Source organism: Meles meles, chromosome 6 (assembly GCF_922984935.1).
Source record: "Meles meles chromosome 6, mMelMel3.1 paternal haplotype, whole genome shotgun sequence".
NCBI lineage: Eukaryota > Metazoa > Chordata > Mammalia > Carnivora > Mustelidae > Meles > Meles meles.
In genome coordinates, this window is record NC_060071.1 from 49,702,527 (window position 1) to 49,730,481 (window position 27,955).

At 48.9% G+C, this 27,955-nt stretch overlaps 1 protein-coding gene and 1 long non-coding RNA gene across 4 annotated transcripts; one reads left to right on the plus strand and one right to left on the minus strand.

The window, feature by feature from the left end:
• On the plus strand, positions 1-27,955 carry SLC24A1 (solute carrier family 24 member 1). Of its 3 annotated transcripts, XM_046009125.1 has the most exons (9): positions 1-1,961; positions 13,513-13,567; positions 14,897-15,007; positions 18,671-18,757; positions 19,853-19,944; positions 23,744-24,334; positions 25,062-25,151; positions 26,007-26,173; positions 27,264-27,955. In XM_046009125.1, the coding sequence occupies exons 1-9, from the start codon at positions 60-62 to the stop codon at positions 27,511-27,513; spliced, it is 3,345 nt and encodes a 1,114-aa protein (XP_045865081.1). In that variant the 5' UTR covers positions 1-59; the 3' UTR covers positions 27,514-27,955. The 3 variants fall into 3 exon arrangements, with proteins under 3 accessions (XP_045865081.1, XP_045865083.1, XP_045865082.1); XM_046009127.1 differs by lacking the exon at positions 25,062-25,151; XM_046009126.1 differs by lacking the exon at positions 13,513-13,567 and having other exon boundaries at positions 14,887-15,007.
• LOC123944224 lies at positions 7,960-19,627 on the minus strand. The gene is made up of 3 exons (XR_006818758.1): positions 19,361-19,627; positions 10,959-11,101; positions 7,960-8,009 (listed from the first exon to the last, which is right to left on the minus strand). It is a non-coding gene; the product is annotated as an uncharacterized LOC123944224 (long non-coding RNA).

Sequence of the window (27,955 nt, forward strand, 5' to 3'; positions counted from 1 at the left end):
ACACCATCTTTCCACGGACAGAATGAGAGGTCTTCTGTAACCAGGTATAACTGGCCATCATGGGGAAATTGATCAGAATGAGAACACGGGAGAGGCGGTTACTCCGGCCAAAGAGGCTTCATTGGAGTCGCCTCCTCTTCCTGTTGGGAACGTTGATCATCGGTTCCACCTACCAGCACCTGAGGAGCCCCCAGGGCCTCCCCTCATTGTGGGCAGCAGTGTCCTCCCAGCACCCTGTAAAACTGGCCAGCCGTGACCTCTCTAACAATGATATGACGATGGTGAGCAGTGACCCTCCAAGAGCTAGCTCTGAAATGGCGGGTGACACACTGGTGCCCCAAGCTACAGTTGGCAGGGGTGGAGCAACACCTAGAATAACAATGGAGAATACCCCCAATCCACCCAGAAGGACAGCAAACATCACTCCAACAACACCCAAGAATAACTACAACCTAACAGCAGCAGACACAAAAAGAATGGAGGAAGACACCACAACCACACCCGGCAGAGTACTGAATCACTACACCCCAACTTCAAGCAGACCAACAGTAAAGAATCATACCTCAGCAACACCACCCAGCAGAGAAATACAGAGCTACCACCCAACTCAGGCTGGGAGAAAGGTGAAGAAATACACCCCATCTCCACTTGGTAGAATAGTAGGCAATTATGCCCCATTCACACTCATGACAATGACAAACACCCATGGGATCACCCCCAGAACAACAGTGAAAGACAGTGAAACTATGACAACCACCAAAATATTGGAGACCAACCCTACTAAGAGAATGGTAGAGGAAACCACCCCAACTACTCTCAAGGGAATAATTCATACAACCCCAACTTTCCTGGTAAATGACATAGAAACAAATATCTTGACTTCTCCAAGGAGTATGATAGAAGAGAACACCCTGACTACCCCCAGAAGAGTGGACAATAATAGATCAACCAAGCCCCGGGGGTTAGTGAGAAAGAACAAGCTGATAGCTCCTCTGGAAACGGTCCTGGAGGACACCACAGCCAGCTCTGAGGGGCAAGTGACAATACGCACCACAACAGGCAGTAGCCCAACAGAAACCAAAGCCTCTACCGCTACGTGGAGTATTAGTAATCCCTTGTCTAGAACCAGTGCATCGACCATTGGAATTTCCTCCGCCATCTTCTGGGGGCTGGCAAAGAGACCTTCCACAGCACCAAGGCCTTCAGCAACCTCCAAGGCCAGGGCAAATCCAACCAGCCAGGTCCATCACTGTGTGGTTGTGGAGCCAGCCCCAGCGGTGCCCCCTGTCACCACCCCCAGCCTGACAACAGCTACGATCCCAGAGGTGTCCAGTTCCAGTCCCTCAGCACTGCCTCCTGGCTGGCCAGACCTTCACGCCAAGGGAGAGTACCCCCCCGACTTGTTCAGCATAGAGCAGCGGCAACAGGGCTGGGTGGTCCTGCACATCTTTGGCATGATGTACGTGTTTGTGGCCTTGGCCATCGTGTGCGACGAGTACTTTGTCCCAGCCCTGGGTGTCATCACAGATAAACTGCAGATCTCTGATGATGTGGCGGGTGCCACCTTCATGGCTGCTGGAGGCTCTGCCCCTGAGCTCTTCACCTCTCTCATTGGCGTCTTCATCTCCCACAGCAACGTGGGCATTGGTACCATCGTGGGCTCTGCTGTGTTCAACATCCTCTTTGTCATTGGCACCTGTGCCCTCTTCTCCCGGGAAATCCTCAATCTCACATGGTGGCCCTTATTCCGTGATGTCTCTTTCTACATCCTTGACCTGATAATGCTCATTATCTTCTTCCTGGACAGCCTCATTGCCTGGTGGGAAAGCCTGCTGCTACTGCTGGGCTATGCTTTCTATGTGTTCACCATGAAGTGGAATAAGCAGCTCGAGGTCTGGGTGAAGGAGCAGCTCAGCAGGAGGCCAGTGTCCAAGGTCATGGCCCTAGGGGACCTCAGCAAGGTAAGGACAGGCTGGCTCAAGTTTCTGTAGCCCCTTTGGGGCAAAAAAGATGGAGAGAAGCCAATGACTGAGGAGTGGAAATTGCTGGGTCAGACCTCAAGGGATGGGTGCTTTGGTTCCCTTTGCTAGTCAATCGACATTTAAAGTCCTATTCTTTGCCAGGCGGTTGGCAAGAGTGACCTTGGCTCAGCTCCCAATCACCCAATGGTTATTATTACAATCCACCATTGGCAGGGGAAGAAACTGAGGCCTAATGAAGTTAAACCACTCTTCAAGGTCACAGAGCAAATAGGCAGTGGAGCCAAGATGTGAACTTGGGTTGATCTGACTGGGTCTTTGGAAATGACATTTGAGCTGGGCTTTGGAGACTATCCAAGGAACTATCAGGCAGGGAGAAATGATAATCTCTTCCATGTGCGTGCTGTTTACGGTTTGTCAAGAACCTTCACTTTCGTTTAATCCTGTTTGTTCACATTCTGGGTTTGGAGTTAGTGGCTTGGATAGGGTCTGACGAGGGGGAGGGTTTTTGTTTTTGTTTTTGTTTTGTTTTTGATATATTGGATAAGATGAGAGCTCCGCTCATCCACTGACAAGCCAGCATTGGGTGCAGGGCCCTCTTTCTTATCGAGTGGAGGCCAAATACCAGAGTTCCAACCCCAAGGCTTTCTCTTGGCTCCAAGATTCTTTCTTAAGAATTTCTTTGCCCTTGCGAGGGACCTTCCTTCTAAGTTCAGTGTGTGGTTCAATAACCTGGAAGATGAGATTAAGGTGGGGAAGTGATCTCTGAAAATTCATCTCAAAGTTTTTGGTCCTTGACTCCAAAGTGAGGTGCCTTAGAGAACAGAGACCCTGGTTCTTTCCTGTCCCTAAAGGGTGGGTTTAGGCAAAGGTTGGCTCTCAGCCTGCCACTTTCAGGTCTCAGAGAAGCCACTGGTGCAAGCAGAATTTTGCGTGCAAGAATGCAAGGAGTTAGCTCTTTAATCCAGAGCAGTTTTGATGAGTGGGCAGGACGGAGACCAAATTCAGCAGCATGTCTGGGAGACACATGATGCAACAGAGATGAAATGTACTTCCTTTAGGATTTTTGAGATGATGGAGTATTCTGGCCAGAGCACAGAAGTAGGAGTCAGGAAATCTGGATTCTAATCTGATTCTGCCTCTAACTACCTGTGCGACCTTGGACAGGCCCCTCCCTTCCCTTCCTTTCTCTGGCAGAAATAACAGAGTCCAACCAGTTACCAAAAGGTCCTGTCTAATGATCATTGTCCAAGTGAGTTTAGTTCTGGCTGGCCCTGCACAGTGGTTATTTGTCTGGTCTGGTCAACTGAGCTCCAGCTGCCGTATTTGCAGATGACCCCCCAAAAAGAAATGTCCTACTCAAGGTTATACAGCCTGCAGGTATCAGAACCAGAATGGGAACCCAGTATCCAAACTCCCTATTCAGTGCTATTGCCTGTCAGCCTACTGCTCCATGAAGCCAGAAGCTTAAAAAAGAAAGGGAGGCTCAGAGCATTACATCATTTAATATGAAGAAACAGGGGCCTCCCTCCTACCGCAGTCCTCAGGGCACGCCTTGCTGAGGGTGGCCAGGAAGCCTGGCACTCTCCCCTGAGAAAAGCATCAAATGCCTTGGTATACATCAGGCCGTGTTCAAATTGCCTCTGACTGGCCTTCCAGTCCTTATCAGTAATTCTGTTTTTATTTAAGCTCTATAAATTCTGAATTTTCCATTTTGCGAGGGCTAGACCACCAAAGCAGAGCTTGTGAAGCAGAGCCACGATTTCAAAGGAGAATTTGTGACCTACTTAAGAGACTTCAAGGGCGTTACCAGCAGCTCTTTGCCAACCAGTGAGAGTGGTGCCGATCACAACTCTGCTCTTATTTGCTGAAACAAATCCAGAATGAATTTTAATTAACAGCATTAAAAAACAACAACAACAGGTTGAATTACTGGTTATACTTCAAAGTCAATCCGTATTTATTTAAAATAAAAAATCTAGGGGCGCCTAGCTGGCTCAGTCAGTGGAACATGTGACTCTTGGTCTTGGGGTTGTCAGTTTGAGCCCCATGCTGGGTGTAGAGATTGTTTAAAAATAAAATCTTTGAGGGATCCCTGGGTGGCTCAGTTTGTTAAACATCTGCCTTCGGCTCAGGTCATGATCCCAGAGCCCAATGTGGGACTCCCTGCTCAGCTTCTTTCTCTGCCTGCTGCTGCCCCTGCTTGTGCACGTGCCCGTTTTCTCTGACAAATAAGTAAATAAAATCTTTTTTTTTTAAAGATTCTATTTATTTATTTGACAGAGATCACAAGTAGTCAGAGAGGCAGGCAGGGAGGGAGAGGAGGAAGCAGGCTCTCCACGGAGCAGAGAGCCCGACTCAGGGCTCGATCCCAGGACCCCAGGATCATGACCTGAGCCGAAGGCAGAGGCTTTAACCCACTGAGCCACCCAGGCACCCCATAAATAAAATCTTTAAAAAAATAAAATAAAAAACCTATAGTTAGTACTTTGCAGCATTAACAACTCCTCACTAAAAATTAGTCCAAATAACAAGATCTATGACTATTTTTAAAATAAATTTTATTCATTTGATATAGAGTGAGAGAGAGAGAGAGAGAGCGCACAAGGAGGGGGCAGAGGGAAAAGGAGAAGCAGACTCCTTGCTGAGCAGGGAGCCCGATGCGGGGCTCCATCCCAGGACCCTGGGATCATGACCTGAGCTGAAGGCAGATGACTGACTGAGCCACCCAGGCATCCTGGACTACGGCTATTTTGAAATGGTTTTTAAAACATGTGGATTTGGATTTCGCCTTAGGTGTCTAAAAGCCAAAAAGAAGGAGAAAGGGAGAGAGGGAGAGAAAGAGAAAGAGGAAAAGAGAAAGAGAGAGAGAAAGAGAGAGTGGGAACTGTCTTTACTTCTGTCTTTATGTCCGTGTTTGGGTGCCAAAACCTATGATTTGGTCAGAGGGAGACAGATTATCCTGAACTTCACTGATAGACTAGGAGCAAGCCATTCAGTTTTGAATTCATGAAACAATTTTCTGGAAATCCAGTCATTGATCTAGTAAACTGTGTTGGCATTCATTTTTGCGGTTTATGCAAGAGCGTGTCCTTACCCCTGTAAACTGTTTCACTTCAACATGAAAATAAGCATGCCTTACTGTCTCACTCCTGTTGACCTATTGACTCACACCTCTCCTTGACTAATGGTTCCCCTCTCTGAGCATCACCCCAGGAAAGCAGGGGACCAGGGAAGAGGCTTATTCTATCAGCCATGCTCCAAACTGAAGAAGTCGGAGAGAAGTGGGGTACGACCAGACAGGAGAGTAAGGAGCCAAGGAGGGAGGCTGGGGAGGCAAGGTCAGAGCTACAGGTGGTTGAGAAATCTAAGCAGCAGGAAGAGAAATGGAGGGTAGAGTGATCCAGCTCCCTTTGGAGAGAAACAGGAACAGGAAAGACATCTGGGCCTCTCCCTTCCTCTCTTGCCAGCCTGGGGCGAGGTGCGGAGAGGGTGGCTACAGCATCAGACTCATCATTGCCAGTGCATGGGGAAACAATCTTTTTATCCCCCAAAGAGGCGAGCCCCGGCTCTCGTCTCTAGCAGGAGGTTCTAAGTATGTCGTTCAGTTTCCCCATCCTAACAATTCAGGGGCTCCAGGGTAGAGAAAAGTGTGGGGAGGGACTCCTTGCTTATGGAGGGCCTATTCCGTATGTACATGATCTCAACAATTTCCCACGAAAGCCCTGCAAGGATAGATGTCATCCTCCAATTTGCAGATGAGGAAACTGAGGTTCAGAGAGGATCATTAACTCAGCCAGTTCCAAAGCTCTTGGTGGTTCTCACCACGGGCTCTGCTGCAAACTGCCCCTGTTGCTCTGGGCAAGTCAGTGCCACTCAACAAACCTTTATCTGTAAGCGCTTCAATGAGAAGCACCAGCACAGACAAGAGTAACTATCATGGAAGGAACACTATATAAAGTGCTAGGAAGTCACTTTGCTTTCCCACCAGGCCTTAGATTGCTGATCTATAAAGTGAGTGGGATGACGGTCTCATGCAGGGGTTGGCAGACTGCTACTGTAAAGGGCCAGACAGTAAATCGTTCGGGCCTTGCAGGCCGGGCAGTCTCTGTCACAACTACTCAGCTCTGCTGTAGCATGAAAGCTGCCACAGACAATACAGCGACAAATGGGAGCGGCCACATGCTGCTTCCCCAAGTCTGACATACTTGCAGGTCTTCTTCCTGAGCAGCCTGGAGATGAGCTCAACAGAGACTGATTCATTTTCTTCCCGGATTATTTACCCAGCTGATATCTGTGGAGTTTCTGAGCTGGAGAGCCTTTCGTTTTACTTTTTATCCTGCTCTGACAACTTAGAATTGGGGTAAAGGGGTTTTCTGGGGGTGGAGAAGGGATGATTCTATCAGAATTCACTTAAGAGGGGCACCTGGGTGGCTCAGTGGGTTAAAGCCTCAGCTTTCCGCTCAGGTCATGATCTCAGGGTCCTGGGAACGAGCCCCACATCTGGCTCTCTGCTCAGCGGGGAGCCTGCTTCCTCCTCTCTCTGCCTGCCTCTCTGCCTACTTGTATCTCTGCCTGCCAAATAAATAAAATCTTAAAAAAAAAAAAAGAATTCACTTAAGAACATTTCTAGAAAAAATAAATGGTGTAGCATCGGACACAGACACATAGTAAAAATTTTAGAGTCTCTCACGGGTCATGATCCCGGTGTCCTGGGATCGAGCCCCACACCGGCCTCTCTGCTCCCCAGGGAGCCTGCTTCCTCCTCTCTCTCTGCCTGCCTCTCTGCCTAGTTGTGATTTCTCTCTGTCAAATAAATTAAAAAAAATATTTAGAGTCTCTCTTTTGACACTGGCTGAGAAAGAAATCAAAGGTAAGATACTTTAGACAACATTGGTCAAACCGGCATTTGGTTGGTTTGGTTTGGGATGCCTTTTATGATCCCTGTTATTGACAAAGTCTAACTTCGCTTGCTCTGAAGCTCTACACCTGAGTACAAACTATACCCCGCACAGTGTATTTATTCTAGCTCGAAATGATAAACACCTGAGTTGCCTTGACCATGCATAGTCACAGAAGGCCAACAAACAGCAAAGCTGATGTATCCGCCCGGCTTGAAAAGCTTTATCTATTTGTGCTTGGAAGCGCCACGCAGAGAGCTCCGAGCTCCCAGCTTAGCTAGCAAGGACCAGCCATCTGCGTGAGATGCTGATAGGCAATATGGCCTGAGGGGCACCAGTGGTAAAAAGGAATCCAAGGTGGGAGTGGAACAAGCTATTTTGGGTCCTTTTGGGTCCCTGTCCAGACACTATGCCTTTAAGAATACTTCAGAATGCGAAACTCTGGGGGAAATTCTGCCACTCTTTCCTTAAATGCATTGGGGGCTGTATTTTGTTTGTTTTTTTGTTTTTTTTTTTTTTTTTTCCTGGCATGGTTTTTGAATTAAAGCAATGAACATGACCCCCTAACCAGACAAACCAGGTGCCTCCTAAGGGGGCCAGTCCTCCCCTTGTCAAGACTGTTTATCCCAAGGGCTTCTATCCGTGGCTGGTATAGCCAGCTGCCTGCTGTGGAGACAGCAGGACTGTGTACAGGAAGCCCTATGGGCAGGAAGACTTCTCCAGCATCTGTGGACCCCACTCATGATAGGCTTCAGGGAATCCACTTAGCTCCCAAAAGAGCCCCTCCTAGCCTGGGCTGAGGGGTTCCCAGCTTTCCTTCTCTCACAGCCCTAAGATCAAGAGTTGCATGCTCTGAGCCACCTAGGGTTCCCTCCTTTAACTGTCCAAGGGTTCCCCCTTTAATCCCTTGAATAGTTAGCTTCCTCCCAGTTGTCAGAAAAAGATGACAAGAGTAGAATTCTCAGTTTTAAGGCTTCTTTTCCTCATAACATTTTTTTTAGTGTTCACCTGCTAGTCGGTGCTAGCAGATGACAAAATAAATGAGTGAGAAACAAATAGGAATAGAAAAATTTAAATACCTGATTGTGCCTGGTCCAACAGCTTGTGGTTTCCATGGAGGCATGTGCACCTGTAAATGAGATTTTACATGCATTCTTGCTACACAGTAATATTTTCTCTTAGTGTATATGATGGGATTAAGTATGAATTTAGATATTGGTGGTGTTCTACAAATTACAGCATGGTCTCTAGATACTCTAACACCTGAATAAGTTGGAAACATAAAACTAACCTTATTTAGTGTGGGGAGTGGGCATATAGATGCTAAGCAAGTAAAAAAAAAATAAGGTAATTTCAGAGAGTGACAAGGGAGGTGAAGGAAATAAGCATACCAGTGGTGGAGAGGGACTGGAGGTGGTGGGCCCCCTCTTGTGAGGGAGAGCAGGAGAAGCCTCTTGGAGAAAGGTCCAAACAGAGATCTGCAGAATGAGAAGGGAAACCACCCCGTGCTCCATGGGAAAGAATTCTGGAGGAGGAAATAGTATCTGCAAAGGCTTGGAGCCCAGAAGGAGCTCAGTACATTGGAATAAAGAAGCGGAGGCCAGTGTGGTCAGTGAGTGAGGGGAGAGTAGAGCAAGACAACGCTGGGGAGGTGGGAGTGGCTTCCTGCCGGGCCCTATGGGTCAGATACGGACGTTGGATTTTAACTGATGCTAAGCAGGGAAGGAAGTGACGAGGAGCCACATTAAGGGGTCGGTCCTAACCGCTGTGTAGAAAATGAACCGTAGGTGTGCGAGGGTAAAAACAGGGAGTCCAGTTGGGAGGCTGTTGTGGGCATCCAACGTGTGTATCTTTGAGAGATGTTTTGAAGGCAGAATCACCTGGACTGGTGGTGAAGTGGGTGGGAGAGTGCCGCAGCCGGAGAAGTCAAGGATGCTGCCAGGTTTTCGCCTTGAGCAGCGGGGTAGATGGTGGTTCCACCCAGTGAAAAAGGGAAGACTTGAGGACCACTCAAGAGTTTCCAGTCAGGAGTGATGAGTGTGGGTGCCTATGGCACCTCTAGGTGGGTATGTCTGGGAGGCAGCTACCCACATAGGCCCGAAGCTCAGGATCAAGACTAGGCTAGAAATTTGTGAATCACCGACAATGTATGGTAATTAAAATTGAGGACCGGACCGGCTGAGAGAGGGAGGGGGAGGGGGAGGCCCTAGGTCTGTGCCATAAATAGCTCCAATGCTCATTCATTCAGCAAACATTTATTGAATCCCTTTATATGAGGCCCGTGTAGGGTCTGGGGTTACAGTGAGAAAAAAGGCACAGTCCCAAGTCCTTAATGAGCTCAGCCTAGCAGAGTGGGAATTGATCCAAATTTTGTGGGGCCTGACACTCTTTAAGAAAAAGAATGTAAGACTAGCCACATGGAGCCACTCAGCTCTTGAAATGGGCCTAATCTAGACTGAGATATGCTGTAAGTATAAAATATACATTGGGCTTCAAAGGCTTGGTATTGAAAAAAAGGACAAAAAAACTCATTGATCTTTTTATATTAATTACATGTTGAATTATGACATTTTTAGTATATTGGGTTAAAGTATATTATTAAAATTAATTTCATGTGTTCCTTTTACGTTAAAAAATGTGGCTACTACCTGATGATTCACAGACCTGTACCCCTGGGGGAAATAATATATTATGTGTTAATAAAAAAATTGTGGCTACTAAAACAGTTAAAATTATGTATGTGACTTGCATTCTATTTCTGTTGGACAGTTTGGACTGGAGGTAAGGAGTCTGGACTCCCTTGTGAGGACAGTAAGCCCCTAGGGTGTGGGGGAGGGACACAATTTGTGCTTTGTTCAGACTATTGCTCTGGCTGAAGGATGGAGAATGAACTGGAAGAGGAACAGATCAGGAATCAGGAGGGTTTTACAGGACTGTAGGCAGGAGAGATGAGGCTAAATTTGAGGACTTTTAGGAACTAGGTCTGACAGCTGATTAGATGTGGGCTGTGAAGGAGAGGGAGGAATTTGGGTAGACTTCTGGATTTCCAGCTTAGAAAAAATGAGTGGATCAGAGTGCAAGACTGTACGCAGGAAAAGGCTAGAGTGAAGGGTCCCCTGCTGGCGTGTAACTTGGGTAAAGGCAGGACTCAGACCAAGAATTCAGTAAAAACACTTGTTAAATAAATATTAAAAAAAAAAAAATCACAGGGGCGCCTGGGTGGCTCAGTGGTTTAAGCCTCTGCCTTCAGCTCAGGTCGTGATCTCACAGTCCTGGGATCGAGCACCACGTCGGGCTCTCTGCTCAGCGGGGAGCCTGCTTCCCCCTCTCTCTCTGCCTGCCTCTCTGCCTACTTGTGATTGCTCTCTGTCAAATTAATAAATAAAATCTTCTAAAAAAATCACAGACTAAAATATGTGGTTCAGGGAATGTGTCCTGGATGGTCTCGAAGGGGAGAGGCCAATAATTAACTGCTGCATCAGTGGGAGATAGAAACTGGGAGTCAGGAGGCGGAGCCATATTTGCCATCACAGGTTCTCAGGAGCAGCTGCAGGGGATCCCACTGTTCAGCCTCAGCAAGATGCATCACAGGTACTGCAGGGTTTGGCTGGGATGAAGACATCCTCTTCGGTCTCCTCGGCCCCTTTGCTAATTTTCATGAGGAGAAGGAGAAGGTGGGGAAATGAGGCTGAAGAAAGGGGAGGGGCGATAGATGGGTGTCAGAGGCGCATATGAAACGTGTTTATACCACGGGTATATTCTGAAAGCACCTACTTGCCAGGACGGCTACCCATAGTAGACCCGTCATCCACATCTAAATGGAGAAGAACATTCATGTCCACTTACCTAAAATGTCAATAATTTGGAACAAAGCCACTAGGGAATGGAGATTTTGCCTCATCATCTTATTTATGCCTGGGCAAAGAAATGCGAGCTAGTAAAGGACAACAGCAACAACATACGTCTAATGGGGATCAGGGGGTCAGAGTTCGGACATGACTTTGGGAGTGTGGGCAAGTGACACACCCTTTCTGCATCTCTGTGTTCTCATCTATCAAAGAGCAGTAAAAATACTCACCTTGTCTGCTTTGTGGAGTTAGTAGTCCTGGATGAGAAAGCGGATATGAAGGGCTTCAGAAAATTGGAAGTACAAGCTGATCTCAGAAGATATTGATGTGTGCCAAGAACGATGAACTCAGAAATGTTTTGGCTTGGGTAAATCTGAATGGCAGAAACATCATTAGGCACGTGCACCAGGGGGCCAAAGTCAATCTCTCCTACCCTTCTGTGGACAGAACTAGCTACCCCAAAGGGTACCCTGGCTCCTCCCGGTTTTTTGCCTCCAGAAACTCACTAGGTGAAGGCTGGACAGGATAAACGTGAGAGGCTGAGCCAGCAGGTGTAAACTTACCATGCCAGTAAACCTACGTGTCATGAAAGAGTCAGGGGATTTGCTCAGAAATTCCAAGTGTTCCCTTCATATGCAGATTGGTTATTTCTGCTCCGTTTCATTCGTTTGCATATTCATTGGTTCATCCATCCATTCATTCAATTCATTCAGCCATCTATGTCCAGCATTCAAACCTCCCCCATCCTTCAAAGCTCACTCAAATTCTGCCTACTTCAGGAAGCCTTCCTGTCCTTCCCGCCACTGCAGCTTCATCTACGCTTCCCATTTCTTGGGCCACTCTCTGCTTTGTCAGTACCTTTTTTTTTTTTTTAAGATCTTATTTGTTTATCCAACAGACAGAAATCACAAGTGGGCAGAGAGGCAGAGGGGGAAGCAGGCTCCCCACTGAGCACTGAGAGCCTGATGTGGGGCTCGATCCCAGGACCCTGGGATCATGACCTGAGCTGAAGGCAGAGGCTTTAACCCGCTGAGCTACCCAGGCGCCCCTACTTTGTCAGTATTGGTTCCAGTTCCTTTCTGCACATAGAACCCATGTCCTCGACATCTTTGCATCCCGACAGCACTAGCACACTGACCTATAAGCAGCAGGTACTCAGGAAATAAGAACTGAACAAATGAACAAATTGGGAGGATGGGAGGGTGAAGCACCCTGGCTCAGGCACTATTTTATTTTCTGCGTTGAAACAGTAGCAAGTCCAGTTCTAGTTTCGGCCATAGAGGCCAGCAGTGGGGAGGTGCAGACAGGTATTGGGGTAACTGTTGGTGACTGTGTTGCCTGAAGATAGCACTAGAAGCTCCTTAGGAATAGCTACTCAGTCGGCTCACCTTTAATGAGCACCTATTATGTATAAGACACTGTACTGCAGGTTAGGGGAACAGAGATGACTGTAGCATCACTTCGAAAAAAAGTTGCGTCTAGCTGGGTAGACAACTGACATATGTCAAAAGTTAAAACATGATTCTTTTAAAAAGTTCAAACGACATTATAAAGCAGTAAATGCAAGGCGGCAGGCTGGTGGTCCAGACAATAAGTACTGTGCGTTTAGTGATCCTCCATCTTAGATTTTTCTAGGGCTGTCTCTTTTCCTAGCTGGCTGCCACGCAGCTTCTGGAGGACCCAAGCGCTTACTCGAACACAGAGCCAGATTTTGGTAACACAAAATGTGTTCACTGTTATACAGCTTTTGAGGAGAGAGGGAGCAGAGGGAGCTGGAGCGAGGGTGGGAGTAGAAGGGGCCATTCAGGAAAGCTTTATAGAAGAATTCACCCTGAATTTTCTGAGAAACTGGTAGACGTGGAGGAATGGAGAAGGTGTTTTAAGCAGAGGGAAGAGTCATGAACAAGGCCCCAGGAGTTGGAATGGATTGGGGACAGTTAGAGGACAGTTCATTCACACAGCATGCAACAAGTGTTTATTGAACCTTTGCGAAGTGCCCAAGAGTGTTTTTCTGCTGGACACATAGTGGTGGATGAAATAAGCAGTCTTTCTTCAAGATACTGGGGGAAGGGGGTGGTGGGTGGTGGGTGGGGAGTGGGGCACCTAGGTGGCTCGGTCGGTTAAGCATCTACTTTGGTTCAGCTCATGATTGCAGGGTCCTGGCATGAAGTCCAGCATCAGACTCCTTGCTCAGTGGGGAGCGTGTTTCTCCCTCTACTTGTGCTCTCTCTCTGACAAATAAATAAGCAAAATCTTAAAAAAAGATGCTGGGGGGCAGTTAATTTATTTGTATGTTTGTTAACACATAAATAAATTGAGGAAAGCGCTATGGAGGAGAAGAATAGGAATCTATAAAAGAGAATGAGACAACACCTCGGCTCCCCAGAGGAAGGTGGCATGTAAATGGAGACCTGAAATATGGGGAGTGAGGGAAGGAAGGAGGGGCCAAGCATGGGAGGAGCACGCCCCCCCCCCCCCCCCCCCCCGCAATGAGGATTTCAAAGTGGGTAAAGAGGATGTTCCGTTTCAGAGGCTGAAAGACAGTTGGTGTTACTGGAGCGTAGACAGTGGAAACATTTGACTGGGCCTACTGTGTGCAGGCGGAAGCCAGACCGTGAAAGGCCAGGCTGGGGTTTGGATATGGTAAAACATCTCCTGAGAGCAGGTTATTTTGGGGTGTGTTTCCGTGTTCCCACCTGAGGGTTCCCTGGAGAGAGAGAGAGAAGTAGGGAGGGAGAGCAAGCGTCTCTCCAAACATCCCATAACTCCAGTCCCTCTTTGCATCCAGGCCATGGGGCAGTCATGGTGAATGAGCTACAGGAGAACAGGCTAAAGGTGGGTGCCATGTGGCGTCTGCCCAGGGGGGACACTGCAGGGTCTTGGAGGACAGCCATAGAGCTGAGGTCCTGTGGCCCTGATGCCAAGGGACCTGGGTGGGGTTCAGGCTTGGGAAGCTCCTGGGAGTGCTCCCAGGGTGAGGCAGGGAAGGAGCCAGCTCCTTTGCCAGAGGGACTGTCACCTCCAAGGTGGCCTGGGAGGAGGTGCTCTTTAGGGAGCTAAATCCAGAATGTCCCTGCTTGCTCTGCCCCTAGCTTGCTGTGTGAGCTTTTGCATCTGTAAAATGACTGTGGACTAGACGAACTCAAGCCCCAACGTTTAGAATCGATCTAAAAAGTACCTGTGGATTTGGAATGCTCCAGAAATAAGAAAAACATAGGAGGGGCACTGGAGGCAGGGGAGTCTGAGGTTTCTGGTATCTTAGCTGCCTTTGGGCGGTGGGATATTTGGAAAGAGTTATGGGATTCCTGGAGAGGAGAGTGGCTGGGGCCTGAATGAAACCGTCCTCATGGAAGAAAATCCCTGGGCCTGTTATGGAGTACTGTGTTACCACAGCCACTAGATGGCAGAGGAGTTCAGCTCCGGAGCGATGGGAAGGGCGTGGGGGCGGTGGGGGGGTGCGAGGGCCTGAGCAAGCCTTGGTCTGTCTTGGATGCTCCTTTGCAAATCAGATGATATTTCTATGTGTGTCACATCTGGGTATCTGCACACATAGGTGTGAGTATATGTGTGCCTGTGAAGGTCTCCTGAGCATCTGTGGGTAGAAAAAAAGGAACAGAACTGGGAATCAAAAGTCCTGAGCGCGGGTATGGAGTCTTTCGTTTACTCCCCACCGGACCTTGGATACACCACCTAGCCTCGTTCACTTTCCATTTCCTTTTCCGTAGAAGGGGATCACAGTCTTGCTTATCTGGGGCTGGGGCAATGATAAAGCAGGATGATGCTCTGAGGACCATGAAGTGTACCTATGCACGGGGGGTCTGCGTGTGGGGGGGTGTGTGTTTCTGTGAGAGTGTATCTTCAGGGAAGGACAGACCCTAGGTAATGTCTTATGTTTCGTGCACATTGTCTGCTCCCTGTTGAGACCTTGAGGAATTATTCAGTACGTAGAATTATCCAGTCATGGAAGAGTGAGGGGTGACTGGGAAAGAAAGCAGTGTTAAGGCTCCTGGTGGAGGTGAAGGGAGGGGGGGCCAGGATAAGGCTCCTGTGCTTTGTTCTGCCCTCCAAGGGAGGGGGGCAGGGATAGTGAGGCCCTCGCGTGTGGCTCCTTCCCTGGCTTGGGCAGGGCCCACTGAGGCCCTCTTCTCCTCTGCTCAGCTCCCGGCAGTGCTCCCAGCAGTGCTGACCCGAGAGAGGAGCTTGGCCTCTCTGCACAACAGTACCATCCGCAGCCCCATCTTCCAGCTCATGCTCCACAGCCTGGACCCTCTGGGAGAAGGTAAGCAAGGCCTCCCCAGACCTGCGCGGTCTCCTGTCCACTCCCTCCCTCCTGCAGCTGGACAAGAACAGGGACCTGCAAAACTAGGAGGCAGTGGGTAGGATGAGGGCAGAGTGGGGAATCGAGAGCAGAGGAGAGATGGGGGATGAAGTCAGCAGTCGGGGAGACAGGGCAGACAGAAAGCACAGGACTCAACAGGAGCTAAGGTCCTTAGGTATCCGCATCCCACGACTTCCCTGTCTCCGTGTCCCTTCCTGTAAAAGAGTTTACCGGTAGTTGGTGAGGCCAAGAGTGCCGTGTGCCCTGCTCCAGTCTATGTTGGGGTTGCCTTCAGTGACCTCCCTACAAGGCCTACCACCCACAAGTCAGCTCCAGTATCCCACAGAATCTCCAGCCAGGCAGCTTGTCCCAGGCTGACTAGACAGGGCCACTCCTGGGGGTACCTCCTGCAGGGCCCCGCAGCCCGGAACCTCTGAGTGGTAGCCCCCTGTGCTGCGTGTTGAGCTCTGGAGTCCCATGAAAACTGCTAACCCCTCTCCAGCCAGGAACGCCATAGGAGCAGCCAGGACCACTTCTGGGGGTGGTAGGGGTCCAAAGTAAAGTGGGGCCTGGAGTCCAACTTGACAAGTGATGGGAGTAGCTGAGCTTCTCACCATCCATCTTACCAAGCCCTGCCTTCTGGCCCCATTCCCCAGAGGGCTGAGCTGACTACGACCCTAGAAACTGATTCATGAGCATCAGGAAGCCTTCTGACTTACATTTCTGATTCAGGGACAAGTGTTAGCGGGGGTTGGGGGGGATGAGGGGGCGGTGTGCTCAGAATGTTCTCAGGCCCTGAAGTATCCCCTGCAGATACAGTATGGGGTTGTTGGGTATTTAAAAGGGTATTGGACTGGGAGAAGCAGAGACAAGGACGAGATGATCAAACCTTCCTTTGAAAATCCTCAGGGTGAGCCTCGGCAGACATTTCGAGAGCAGCAGTGCTGACCGCCCCTCCCCTCCCCCCACCAGTATCAGTACCCCCGGAGCTTTGAGAGTGGAGTTTGCAGCACCCAGCAGCCTGCGGGTGATCGGTGCTGGAGGCACACCTGGCTTGGGGCTCTGAAGGAAGCCCTATTTCGGGGTTAAGCTTGGCCACTCCTTGTGGAATCACCGACTCTAGCAACATCCTGAAGAGAAAGACCTGCTGAATGGGACCACAGGCCCCCCTGCCTGGGCCACTCCCATGACCAGCAGCTGACCTACTTGTACTAACAAGATTATGTGATGGCCGGGCCAGGCGGAGGTCAGAGGAGATTGATACTAAGTAGGAGATGATCTGGCTGCGCTGAGAGCAGAGAGGCCATTTGAGGAAACGAGCTCTGGGGGAGCCAGGGACAGTCAGCCCCAGCAAGACAGACAGGCTTGATACATTGGAAAGGGCCCAAGACCTCATCCAGGAGGTGTTGGGACCTTGCAGAGCGGCGATGAAGGCCTTTGTTCCCAAGACTTGCCAGATACATGTTTGTGTTTCCATCTGCTGGTTCCAAATGGCTGTCCAGATGTTTCCACCCTTTCCAGGTGTTCCAGCTCTTTCCACAGAGCTGATGGGTGGTCTGAACTCTCCCCTACCGTGGGAAAGGGCTTCTGTTCTCTGGGATCCCATGCCTTTTGTGGTGATTTCACTTGGGTGTGTGTGTGTGCATGAGAGAGAGAGGGAGAGGGGACCAGAAAGAGGCCCTGCAGCTGACCTGCCTTCCTCAGGGCCCTGGGAGATGAGAGGTTAGGGTGTGCGAGGAGGGGTCAGAAGGAAACACGAGGACTTGATTTCCTCGCCAGCCGCCTTGCCCGCAGTCAGCAGATGTTCTCAGTGCCAGCACTACAAACCGAGGCGCTCTCCTGGGATAACGGCAACTCTGTGCGGCTCGGCAGAAGACGGCAGTGCTCCATCTGGGCCACGGGCACTGAAGCTGTGTAGATGAGGAAGGCCGTAGTATGCCTGCTTCCTGACATCTCGGCTCTGGCGCGGAGCTGCAGGGCCCGCCCACCGGGACTCTTGGAAGGGCCTCGGGTGCCCGAGGGGTGGCCCCGCAGGATGGAGCCTCTTGCCAGACATGGCTACAGCCGAACCGACTCAGAGCGTGTAGGAGACAGGCAGAAAGGAGGAAATTCCAGACCTGTTTTTATTTCTTGCCCATCCTGGACACAGGCAGCGTTTGGTCCCTGCAGCTTTCTGCACTGCACCTCCTCCATCTGTCTGTGTCATGAACCAGAGGATCTCCAGGGGCCCTTCTAACTCAAACCCTCCGGAGTCTGCGCCCCTGCAGAGTTGCTTCCTGGGAAGGACGGGTGCTCTCAACTACTCACTTCGTCCTTGTTGTAGCTCATGCTTATACGGGGCTTTCTGGATGCCAGGTCCTGTTTTAAGCACATTTGTGGATCAATTTATGTATTCCTTTAACAACCCTGTAAGAGTTTACAGAGGAAGAGTCTGAGGTACAGAGAGGGTAAGGAATCAGTTGATAGGTCCTCGGCTGGCAAGTGGCAGCACCAGGATTCAAACCTAGGCTCTGTGGCTCCGGAACTCCAGCTAACACAGCAAAATTTAATCGTACCAGTTAATAATATTTTTATTTATTTTGTCTCATGGACCCTCCCATCAGAGCTGTGTGTCTCATGATGTTGACTTCTTAGAGGGGGACACGGAGGCTTGGCAAGTGTGTGCAGGCTTCCCGAGGTGGCCCAGCGCTCACAGGGGGAGCCAGCCTGGACTCTAGAACAGACTCCATGGCACCACGCTGCCAGATCACACGTGCCATTGTGCTCACCCTCCCGGGCCACACAGCCGTGAGGAGGACCTCGTGAGCCCCTGCGCCTCAGTCTCCGTGTCTCCCACCTTGAACCACACGGGTAAAGTGCTTTGCATGTTGCCCGTGACACCGTCACATTGAAGGAGGTTGCCCTCCTCATTTTTCTTTGATGTCAGAGCAGCACTGTTGTGCACAGAGTGCTCTGTGGGCTGCTGGCCAAGCGTGTACGCAGGGATGTGGAAGGAGGCCCTGCCTGGACTCCAGGTACCTGGGGTCAGAAAGCACGTGGCAGGGAGCTTGGCGGTCAGCTATTTCTCCTTTCTGACCAGAAAAGGAAGTCTCATGAACACGGTCACCAGTAGTGACCAGTACAGTAGAGCTTCTGGTAGATTCTGGAAAGTGAGCTGCTAAGGACCAAAGAGATAATCTTGTTCAAGGATGGCAAAAATGTCTCCTTACCCTTTTCGGTCTACTCCCTGCTCATTGCACACATCACTGACCAGTCACGGTCACTTCCTCCCCACCCTGGATCAGAATCCTCCTCAATCTTGTGCTCTAACAGCCAGTACTTGAACTCATGATGGAAATAAATCCTGTTTGTTGCCTCCGAGTCCAACCATGTCAATTTACCAGAAAAGAGATAGGGTTAGAGAGAAAAAGCGACTTGCCTAAGGTCACAGCCAATTAGTAATGATGCAGGGGATTTAGGGTGAAAGTCTGGGAATTGGGTGGCATGAGTGAGCCTAGTAAGACCAGCATCCAGACCCCAACTCCCAGACCAGCCTCTTCCCACCCACTTCAGCTGCTCTGGCTGTTCCGCTCATCAGCCTAACTGAAGGGTCCAGATAAGATGTGTTCCCTCTCTTATTTGCAGCCCGCCACTCCAAGGACAAGGAGGAGGAGAGCTTGAGTAAGCAGGTCAAAGCCAAGCCTCATGCTAAAGCAGAGAACAAACCAGAAGGTGAGAGGATGGCCAGACCACTGGGTTTCCTCCTGTCACCTTCCTCCCTCCTGGTGGCCCAGGGCTGAGACATGCCTCTTGGCCTCTGGGAGCCAGTCAGTGGGAGCGATGATCTGGTACCGCATGCCAGCCTCCTCCTTCCGGGGTCTTCCCTTTCTGCAAGGACTGCTGTCCTGAGGGAGCCCCTGGACAGCTCCATGCAAACTCTCCTCTGGTGGGCCAGGCCAGGCTGGGTGTGTGTGTGTGTGTGTGTGTGTGTGTGGTTGTGTGTGAGATTCTTTTTCACTAAATTTTGTCCCAGAGGAGACTCTATTGGGCTCCATTTCTTCTTTCTGTCACTTCTACACAAGGACAGTGCTATTAGGGATTGGTCCAAGACCAGCAACCCCAGGAGGGAAGGACACCAGGGGTCCGATGATAAAGAAGAGCAGCATCCCTGTGGCAGCGGGGGTGGAGGGAGTATGAGAGCTCTTGGCCTGTGGGCGCTGCACTGCATACCAGGCCTGCCTAATGCACGCAGCAACCCTTGGAGGGAGGGAGAGCGGCAGCCATTCTCCCCATTCTATAGACAAGGAACCCCAGCTGAGAGGTCGAGTGACTTACCTAAAGCTGCAGAGCCAAGAAGTGAGGGTCTCTTCCTAAACCCGGCTCTCCAGGCTTCCTGAGTCTCTGTTCCCGGCAATACTATTCCAAGGCTTCCAAGCTGCTGTCTTTGAAGTCACCAGGACCCTTTCCATGTAAGGCGTAAGGGGAAGAGTTAGACTTTGAGGGCTGGGGCTTTGCTCTCTCTCTCTGTTGCCCAAGCTGTTCGCAGGATCTTTGGTCACACTGGTCAGGATTAGATGCTTGTGAATACAGGGGGAGCAAGGATGGTCACTCCCAGCTGTCTTCTTATCTGCAGCTATCCCTGTGGATGGGTCAGTAACAGTTCATATCACATCATGTTGCTTTTCCTATCGACAAGAAATTTCCCAGACTTTCTGAAGTGCCGAGGTGGACAAGTCCAGTAGCCCAGAGCCCCTCAGACTAGCCTCTGACAGCCTCCCTGGGAACCTGGCACACTTTTCTGACCTAGTCCATATTTATCCTTTAAAGAGGAGGAGCCAGCCGAGCTTCCTGGGAACACGGTCACGCCAGCCCCTGCTCCAGAAGTCAAGGGAGATCAGGAGGAGGATCCCGGTGATCAGGTAGGCACCAGCCTCTTCCTCGGTGGTGGAGTTTAAGAGGCCCAAAGAAGGACTTGCTGGCCCCAAATCCTTCCTTCCTGAAGGTCTGAAATGCTATTGGAGGTTCATTCCTCTGAGGTAAGCCTGCTGTTTCTGTGAATATCACGTACCTCTGGCGCCAGTTACTTCACATTAACACCTCAGTATGAGCGAGATGCCATATATGAGAATGTGTTGCCAACTGTCACACGCCATAAGAACATAAGGGTGACTCTCAGGGGGTCTGTCAGAAACTAGGAGGCAGTAAGACATGTGGCGGGGAGGGTTGCTGGATGCCTTTGGAACCCCCTGAGCTTTATCCATAGGGCTTCCAGAGTCCTGCCGCCGCTGTCTTTATGGCCACACAGCCTCTTCTGCCGCCAAGCTCCAGCCAACTGGACTCCTTATCTCCATGCTTCTTCTACCTCCCGACCTTGGTTTCCTCCCCCTCAAGATACCTTTTCCCCTCCACCTTCCTGTCTCTCTCACCCACCTCTCCAGGCCACTGTATATGCATCCATGGCCATCAAGCTTCCCTGACCCCCTCCACCTCCCGCCAGATGAATGAACACCCATTGTACTTGGTCCTTGTCTCAGGGATCCTATCACGGTCTTCCCCATACTCTGTTTAGGAGTCTTAGTTCTTCTGCTAGGTGGTAAGATTGCTGAGGGCAGGATGCACAGTCTGAGCTGTCTGTCTCTCCCACAGAGAGGCAATGCCTGGTAGGCACAGCTATGCTCAGTTAGGGTTGAGTAATGACAGTAAATAAGCATTTAGTTGACAAGTTCCATCCCTGTTTGTTTTTTTCTGTTTAACACCCAGAAACAGTCAATTGTATCATCCTTAAGCCAGCAGCTTTGTGTTTAGTGTCTAAGACATCTTGACATCATGAGTGTCCTGAGTAGACCCATTATGGCCAGCTCAAGTGAAAGGGATTAAGAAAATTAACAAGTCAGGAAATGCCAGATGCTGCTGAGAATGTGGAGAAAGGGGACCCCTCTTACACTGTTGGTGGGAATGCCAGCTGGTGCAGCCACTCTGGAAGATAGCATGGAAGTTCCTCAAAAAGTTGAAAATGGAGCTAACCTACGACCCAGCAATCGAACTACTGGGTATTTACCCTAAAGATACAAATGTAGTGATTCGAAGGGGCACATGCACCCAAATGTTTAGAGCAGCAATGTCCACAATAGCCAAACCATGGAAAGAACCTAGATGTCCATCAACAGATGAATGGATAAAGAAGATGTGGTGTATATATACAATGGAATACTATGCGGCCATCAAAAGAAATGAAATCGTGCCATTTGCGACGACATGGATGGAACTAGAGGGTATTATGCTGAGCGAAGTAAGTCAATCAGAGAAAGACAATTATCATATGATCTCCCTGATATGAGGAATTTGAAAGGCAGAGAAGGGAGTTTGAGGGGTAGAAAAAGAATAAATGAAACAAGATGGGATCAGGAGGGAGACAAACCATAAGAGACTCCTAATCTCACAAAACAAACTGAGGGTTGCCGGGGGGAGGGGGGTAGGGAGAGAGAGGTGGGGTTATGGACATTGGGGAAGGTATGTGCTACGGGGAGTGCTGTGAAGTGCGTAAACCCGGTGATTCACAGACCTGTACCCCTGGGGCTAATAATACATTGTATGTTAATTTAAAAATTTTAAAAATTACATTAAAAAAAAAAAAAGAAAGGGAATAAGAAGCGACAGAGGTGTCTCTTGGAATCCCAGGTTAAGATCAGTCTCACAAAGAACTGTACCAAGTCCTGAGCGGAAATCTGTGACCCTAGCTTGTTCTTGCTCTCTGTCTTGCTCTCCTTCAGGTCCCCTTCTCTATGTGCAGGCTTTACCACTCAGCTTCGCCTGGCAGCCTGGCTTCATTTGCTTTCTTATGGGCACACAGAGCTCTAATCCCCCACGCGGGGCCTCCAGTCCACAGGGGGATCAACCAATGACTGGCTTCCAGTATCAGAAGATACTGGATTCTTCAAACCAGGTCCCAGGTCAGGGATCCAGTCTGTGTCCAATCAGCTGTGGCAGGGAGTGGTGGGGTGCTTTGACTCCAACACAGAAAAAAAAAAAAAGAGGCATTGGTTCAGAGGGTGTTAGGTGTGATAGTTCTCAGAGAAAAGGGTGCAGGCTGGGCAGATACTCCCATACCTATGGATTTAAATGACTTGTCATCTCCTCCAGGAAACCTTCTCTCCCGGTAGAGGTGCGGGAGGGAGGGCAGGACTTACTTCAGACTAAAATCTCTCATTGTTCGTTTCCAAATCACAGCCCAGGCCCCATGAATATTAATATTTGACCACTACATCAGAGGTTTACAACTCAGGTTTCGTATTAGAATAATTTGAGAAACTTTAAAAAATGTGCAATTAAGTTAGAGTATCTGGGGTTGGTCCTTGGGCATGAAAGTTTTTAAGGCCTCTGGGTGATTTGAATATGCAGCAGAGTCGAGACTCACTGAGCATCCCTTGGAGGTTGACTGTGTCATGAAATTTTTATAGATGACATACTCCTGTGGGCACACAGCCCAGGTCATTTCCTCAAGGGACTGGCCAGGCGTGTTGTTATAGGGTAGTTGGGTGTCTAATCTGTGGGCGCTCAGAATTAGTGGCTTTTGGATTACATATGGAGTCAGTCCCTTTTGGCCAAACACTGGTCTGCAAGCGGATGTATTAGGAGCACTTGTGAGCACGTTAGAATAGATTCCTGTCTTCTCATCGCAGAGATTCTACTTCAGTTGGTCCACATGGGGCCAGGACATCTGTATTTCTTTTGATTTTATTCATTTATTTGGCAAATCTGTATTTCTACTAAGCTCCTCAAGCTACTCAGCTTTGGGAACCAAAGATCTCTTTCAGCCTTGCAACTGCAAAGCAGGACAGCTTGGTGGTTAAGAGGCCGAGAGTTGGACTGTCCATGTTACAAAGCCCAACTTTATCACTTACTATGTGAACCATGGGCATATTATTTAACTACTCTATACCCTGGTTTCTCCATCTGTTAGATGGATTTAATTCTGTCTGTACTATAAACTAATGGACTCATGAAGCACACTAAGTGCTATTATTATTTAAGCCACTTAGCAGAGTGCCTGGCACATAAAAACCCCAGTAGGTATTATTATCATCACTTCATACATACAAGATATAGGACAATTTAGGAGTTTTAGTAGACTCAGCCATGTAGCCACCAAAAGATAAGCTGTACTAGACAACACTAATGGAAGCATGTTTCTAAGAACAGGAGGTGATAGTCCTATTCCACTCTGTGTGGTGGTCTGTGTTCAGTTTTCGAAGCTTCCTCCTGGGGTGTAAACTTAACTAGAGCGAGTTCACTAACATGGGCGGGAGGCTCTCGGCCATAGCATGGAAAGACGGAAGAACCTGGGAATCTCTAAGTCAGGATGAAAAGCTGTCTTGTGGAAGGTCGATTATCTTTGTTCTGCGTGGGTTCAAAGAGTCAACCTATACACAGAGTGTAGAACCTTGTTATAAATATGAACTTTAATCAGAGTTGTCAAGAGGCAGAAGCCACCTGAGGTAGTGAGTTTTCCATCCCTGAAAATGATCGAGTATAGACAGGACAACCACCAGGTGGGAATGTTGGGAAGGGAATTTTGCTGAATGACCGCACTAGTTTTCTCCTTATACTCAAGTTTTTAGATCCCTTCTGAGAACAACAAGAACAAAAATGGGGAAACACTGGGAAGGAAAACAAGCAGAGCAGTTATTTCCACACTAATCTGCTGGCTTTGGCTTGCAGGAAGGAGAGGTGGCTGAGGCTGAGAGCACAGGTGAAGTGACAGGCGAAGAGGCCGAAGCTCCTGGTGGAGGTAAAAACGGACAACGAGGAGGAGGTGAAACTCAACTGGAAGATGAAGGTGAAATTGAAGCGGAAGGAGAAGGTGAACATGAAGGTGAAATCGAAGAAGGAAAACTTGCCAGTGAATGTGATGCTGGAGGTGAACTCCAGGCAGAAGGAAAGGCAACTGATGACAGTGGAGGTGAACTCCAAGCAGAAGATGGTGAAATGAAAGCTGATGAGGGTGACAGTGAGGAGCAGGAACTCAATGCTGAATGTGACGGGGAAGCCAAAAGTGATGAGAAAGATAGAGATGCTGAAGGGGGAAGAGAAGGGTGTGGAAGTGAAGACGAAGAGGAGGAAGAAGAGGAGGAAGAGGAGGAGGGTGCAGAGGAGGAGTCGGAGGAGGAGGAGGAGGAGGAGGAAGACGAGGCAAATGAGGAACCTCTGTCCCTGGAGTGGCCCGAGACGAGGAAGAAGCAGGCCATTTACCTGTTCCTCCTACCCATTGTGTTCCCACTGTGGCTGACAGTGCCCGATGTCCGGAGGCTGGTGAGTTTGCCCAGCTGTATCCCAGGGAGTCTGTGCAGTCTTTAGGCCTCTCACGCAAGAGGTGAGAGGATGGGGCAAACTGGCCCCAGAGAGTATCTGGGATGCACCTTGCAGCTCCAGAAGGGACCACATGCCTAGGGGGACATACCTGTAGGCTTGGGAGGCCCTAAAATGGGCTTGTTTCCATCACTATAAGTGTGTGAACTAGTATAATTCCTATTGCCAGTTTCTTGATTTTAATATGGGAATAAGGCCAAGTTCCCCCTTCCCCCAACCAATATGTCCCAGGGTTATTCTGAAAACTTAGGGGGAAAGTAGTATTTCTATCCAGCATTCTCATTTATAGAGAAAGCTCTGACTAACGGGCCCTATCCAAAGACTGTCCATACTCTACCTCAGCGTCTGGAGGTGAAGAGCGCAGCAGGAGGTTGTAGATACCACACGGAACGCCTAGACCAATCTGGTTCTAGGGCAAGCAAACAGTTCTCTTCACAGTTTGGTGACTGCTGAATGCCCTGCTGGCCGGACGCCCAGTGGGCCGCCAGCTCCTTCCTTCCCCAGACACCTCAGGGTCCTCACTGGAGATCCAGATCTCAGCTGATCATCTCCAGGTCCTCTCCACCACTCCCCCAGCAGATCTTGTCACTGATTCTGGGGCTCCCTCGGAAGGGTCAAAGACCTTTAGCCTCTGCAACTTATTTCTCTTCCTTTTCAAACTTGCAAATAGGAGTCTAAGAAGTTTTTTGTTCTTACCTTCCTGGGATCTGTCGTGTGGATTGCCATGTTCTCATACCTCATGGTATGGTGGGCTCACCAGGTGAGTGAACTAAATCCTGCATCATCGGGGCCCAAGGGCACTTTTTCTCCCCTTCAGGGTGAAGGTCCAGTACCCAGGCAATGGCGAGGCTCAAATGAATTTGTAATTTCTACATTGTTTGTAAAGGCTCAAAAGTTGACTCTTTCTTCTGGTGAGTGTAGTATTTTCAAGTGTGGGGCTTGCCGTACTGTCACGCTGCAGCCTGACATAGAAGGCCCTTCACAGGCTGATCCAGCTGACCATTGCTTATTAGCCTTATTCCAGGCTTTCTCTGTCACGCATGCCCTGCTCCCCTCCGCTTGGTGACGCCGTGCACACTTGTGAGAGCAAGCTCAGTTTTGCCTTCTGCCGGGCCTTTAGTCAGTCTTCCTCCGAGTGCCCATGGCTTTTCTCTTCTACCTGGGATCGCTGGTTACAAGTTTTTCTCTTTCACTAGGCTGGGAGTAGGGTCAGTGTTGTGGTGCTCATACTTTTATCTCTGGCCTCTAACTTAGTTCCTGGCACACAGCAGGTGTCCATGGTTGTTCTGGAAATGGAAACATGAAATGAACAAGTCTTTGGAGGGGCAGTTCTTTTGGGAAGCTGGAGGTGTTGGAGCTGAAATGACAGTGAGAGGTGGTATTAAAGATAGACTTGCAGTCCAATTTAGACAAGAGCTGCGTCATTCTCTGAAGCCTTGAGCAGGGGCCCTGCTCTTTCTCTGTGTGGCCCATCTCTCGCAGGCTAAAGGAGTGTGTTGAGCTCTGTGGAAAGGGGTTGGGCTTGCACGAAATAGCATGTGGTTGGTGCTTTGAAGAGCCTCAGGTTTCCCCCTTCCTGTTGCCATGCTTTCTTATCACCGTAACTTTTTACCAGGTTGGTGAAACAGTAGGGATTTCTGAAGAGATAATGGGTTTGACGATCCTAGCAGCAGGCACGTCCATTCCTGACCTCATCACCAGTGTGATTGTCGCTCGGAAAGGCCTGGGAGACATGGCTGTGTCAAGCTCTGTGGGCAGTAACATATTTGATATCACCGTGGGGTGAGTGGCAAAGTTGCTTTCAAAGGCATATCAAGTATGACTGGGAAACCCTGTGTCGGCTCTGTTCGCTGGTTTTCTGCCTCATTATTTATATGTGGAATAAAGGGCATTTATATTATTAGTGTCTACAAGGCAGCAAAGTGCCCTCCCCTCATTCGTCACAGCCAGATGGGATAATAGGACAAAAATGCTGCCTGAAATGTAACCAAGTAGAATTTATAGATGAATTGAATAACAAAGTCCATCAAATTCATTACCAAATACAGTCAAATGCCCTGCTCACTGACCTCCGTGGAAGTGGGGTTGGAAGGAGCAGTGACTCAGTCTCACCTCCTGATATTTCTGCTCCTTGGCATTTGGGCTCCTGCCAGCTCAGAGGCTCTAAAAGCATTTTGTCTAAACAAGCAAATGTAGCACCCTCCTGTACCCACTCTCCATCCCCTCCTCCCAGCTTGTCAGATCAGAACCTCTAGGCTATTTTCATTTCCATAGGCATAACCCAGTAGGGGCTTTGGTTTCTTTAATATGAATTTGTGTATGTGTGTGTATGGGGGGGGGGGTGGAGCATAGGAGAGCCCTGATCATTGAAGAATTTAAAAACATGTTAGCCTGAGATAGTGCTTATAAAAATTGTGAGATTAGAGAGTCAAACATCAACCCATCTGGGTTTCTCATACGCATGTCATGAATTATGGAGAAAAAAACCCCACTTGGACCCAGAAAATTTCAGTTTTAATCTAGGGTCTTCTAGTTACTAGCTGTGAGTCCTTGGGCATGTAATTTCAATTTCCCTGAACTTAAGTTTCCTCATCTGTGAAATGGGGCTAATCTTTTCTGTTCTGTTTCACAGGCTTTGTGTGTGTGTAAAAACAAGTGCTTTTAAATTATAAACTATAAAAGTTTTATAATTATATAAATTATAAATTGTTTTATTATAAAATATGTTATAAAATGTAAATGTTATAAATTATATTTATATAAATTATAAAACACTATATTATAAAACGGTGTTTACATATGTGGGGTTATTATATGTATGTAGGATTATTATAAGTTAAGAATATTCACTTTTTTTTCTTCAATCTTGCAGCCTGCCTGCCCCTTGGTTGCTCTTCTCTCTCATCAATGGATTACAGCCTGTTCCAGTCAGCAGCAATGGCTTGTTTTGTGCAATTGTTTTGCTCTTTCTCATGCTCTTGTTTGTGATCTCTTCAATTGCATCATGCAAATGGAGAATGAACAAGATCCTGGGCTTCACAATGTTCCTCCTTTACTTTGTATTCCTGATAATCAGCGTGATGTTAGAAGATCGAATCATTTCCTGTCCCGTATCTGTCTGAGTCAGAGTCACTGTTGCTCACAATGGACATGGATCAGAAAAACCATGCCAGAAGCTACTGTACTTCTTGTTACATTAATGAAAGAATGAACGTGGTCCAGGAGAGTGACCGGAGCGGCCAAGAGCCTCTGATGGGAATGTCATCTGAACATTATCCTTGGAAGCACCTGCAGCTCGTTGTGGATTAAGAATCTCCCCTCTAGAGAGATGGAGCTCCTGCCCCTGACTGCTTTCGGCAGCTATCACGTGGAGGCCCGAAGAAGGACCTCTGGAGCCAGAGGGTTTTCTGAATGAGAGATAACTTGGGGGTGAGGGCTGGGACAGTCACAATAGCAGTAAGACAAGCCCCTAGGCCCACAGTCCCTGATCATTCCTGAAGAGCTGCTGATCCAAAGATGCAGATGTGGTCTACACCGCATCCCCGGGTCTCTGGCCCAAGCACA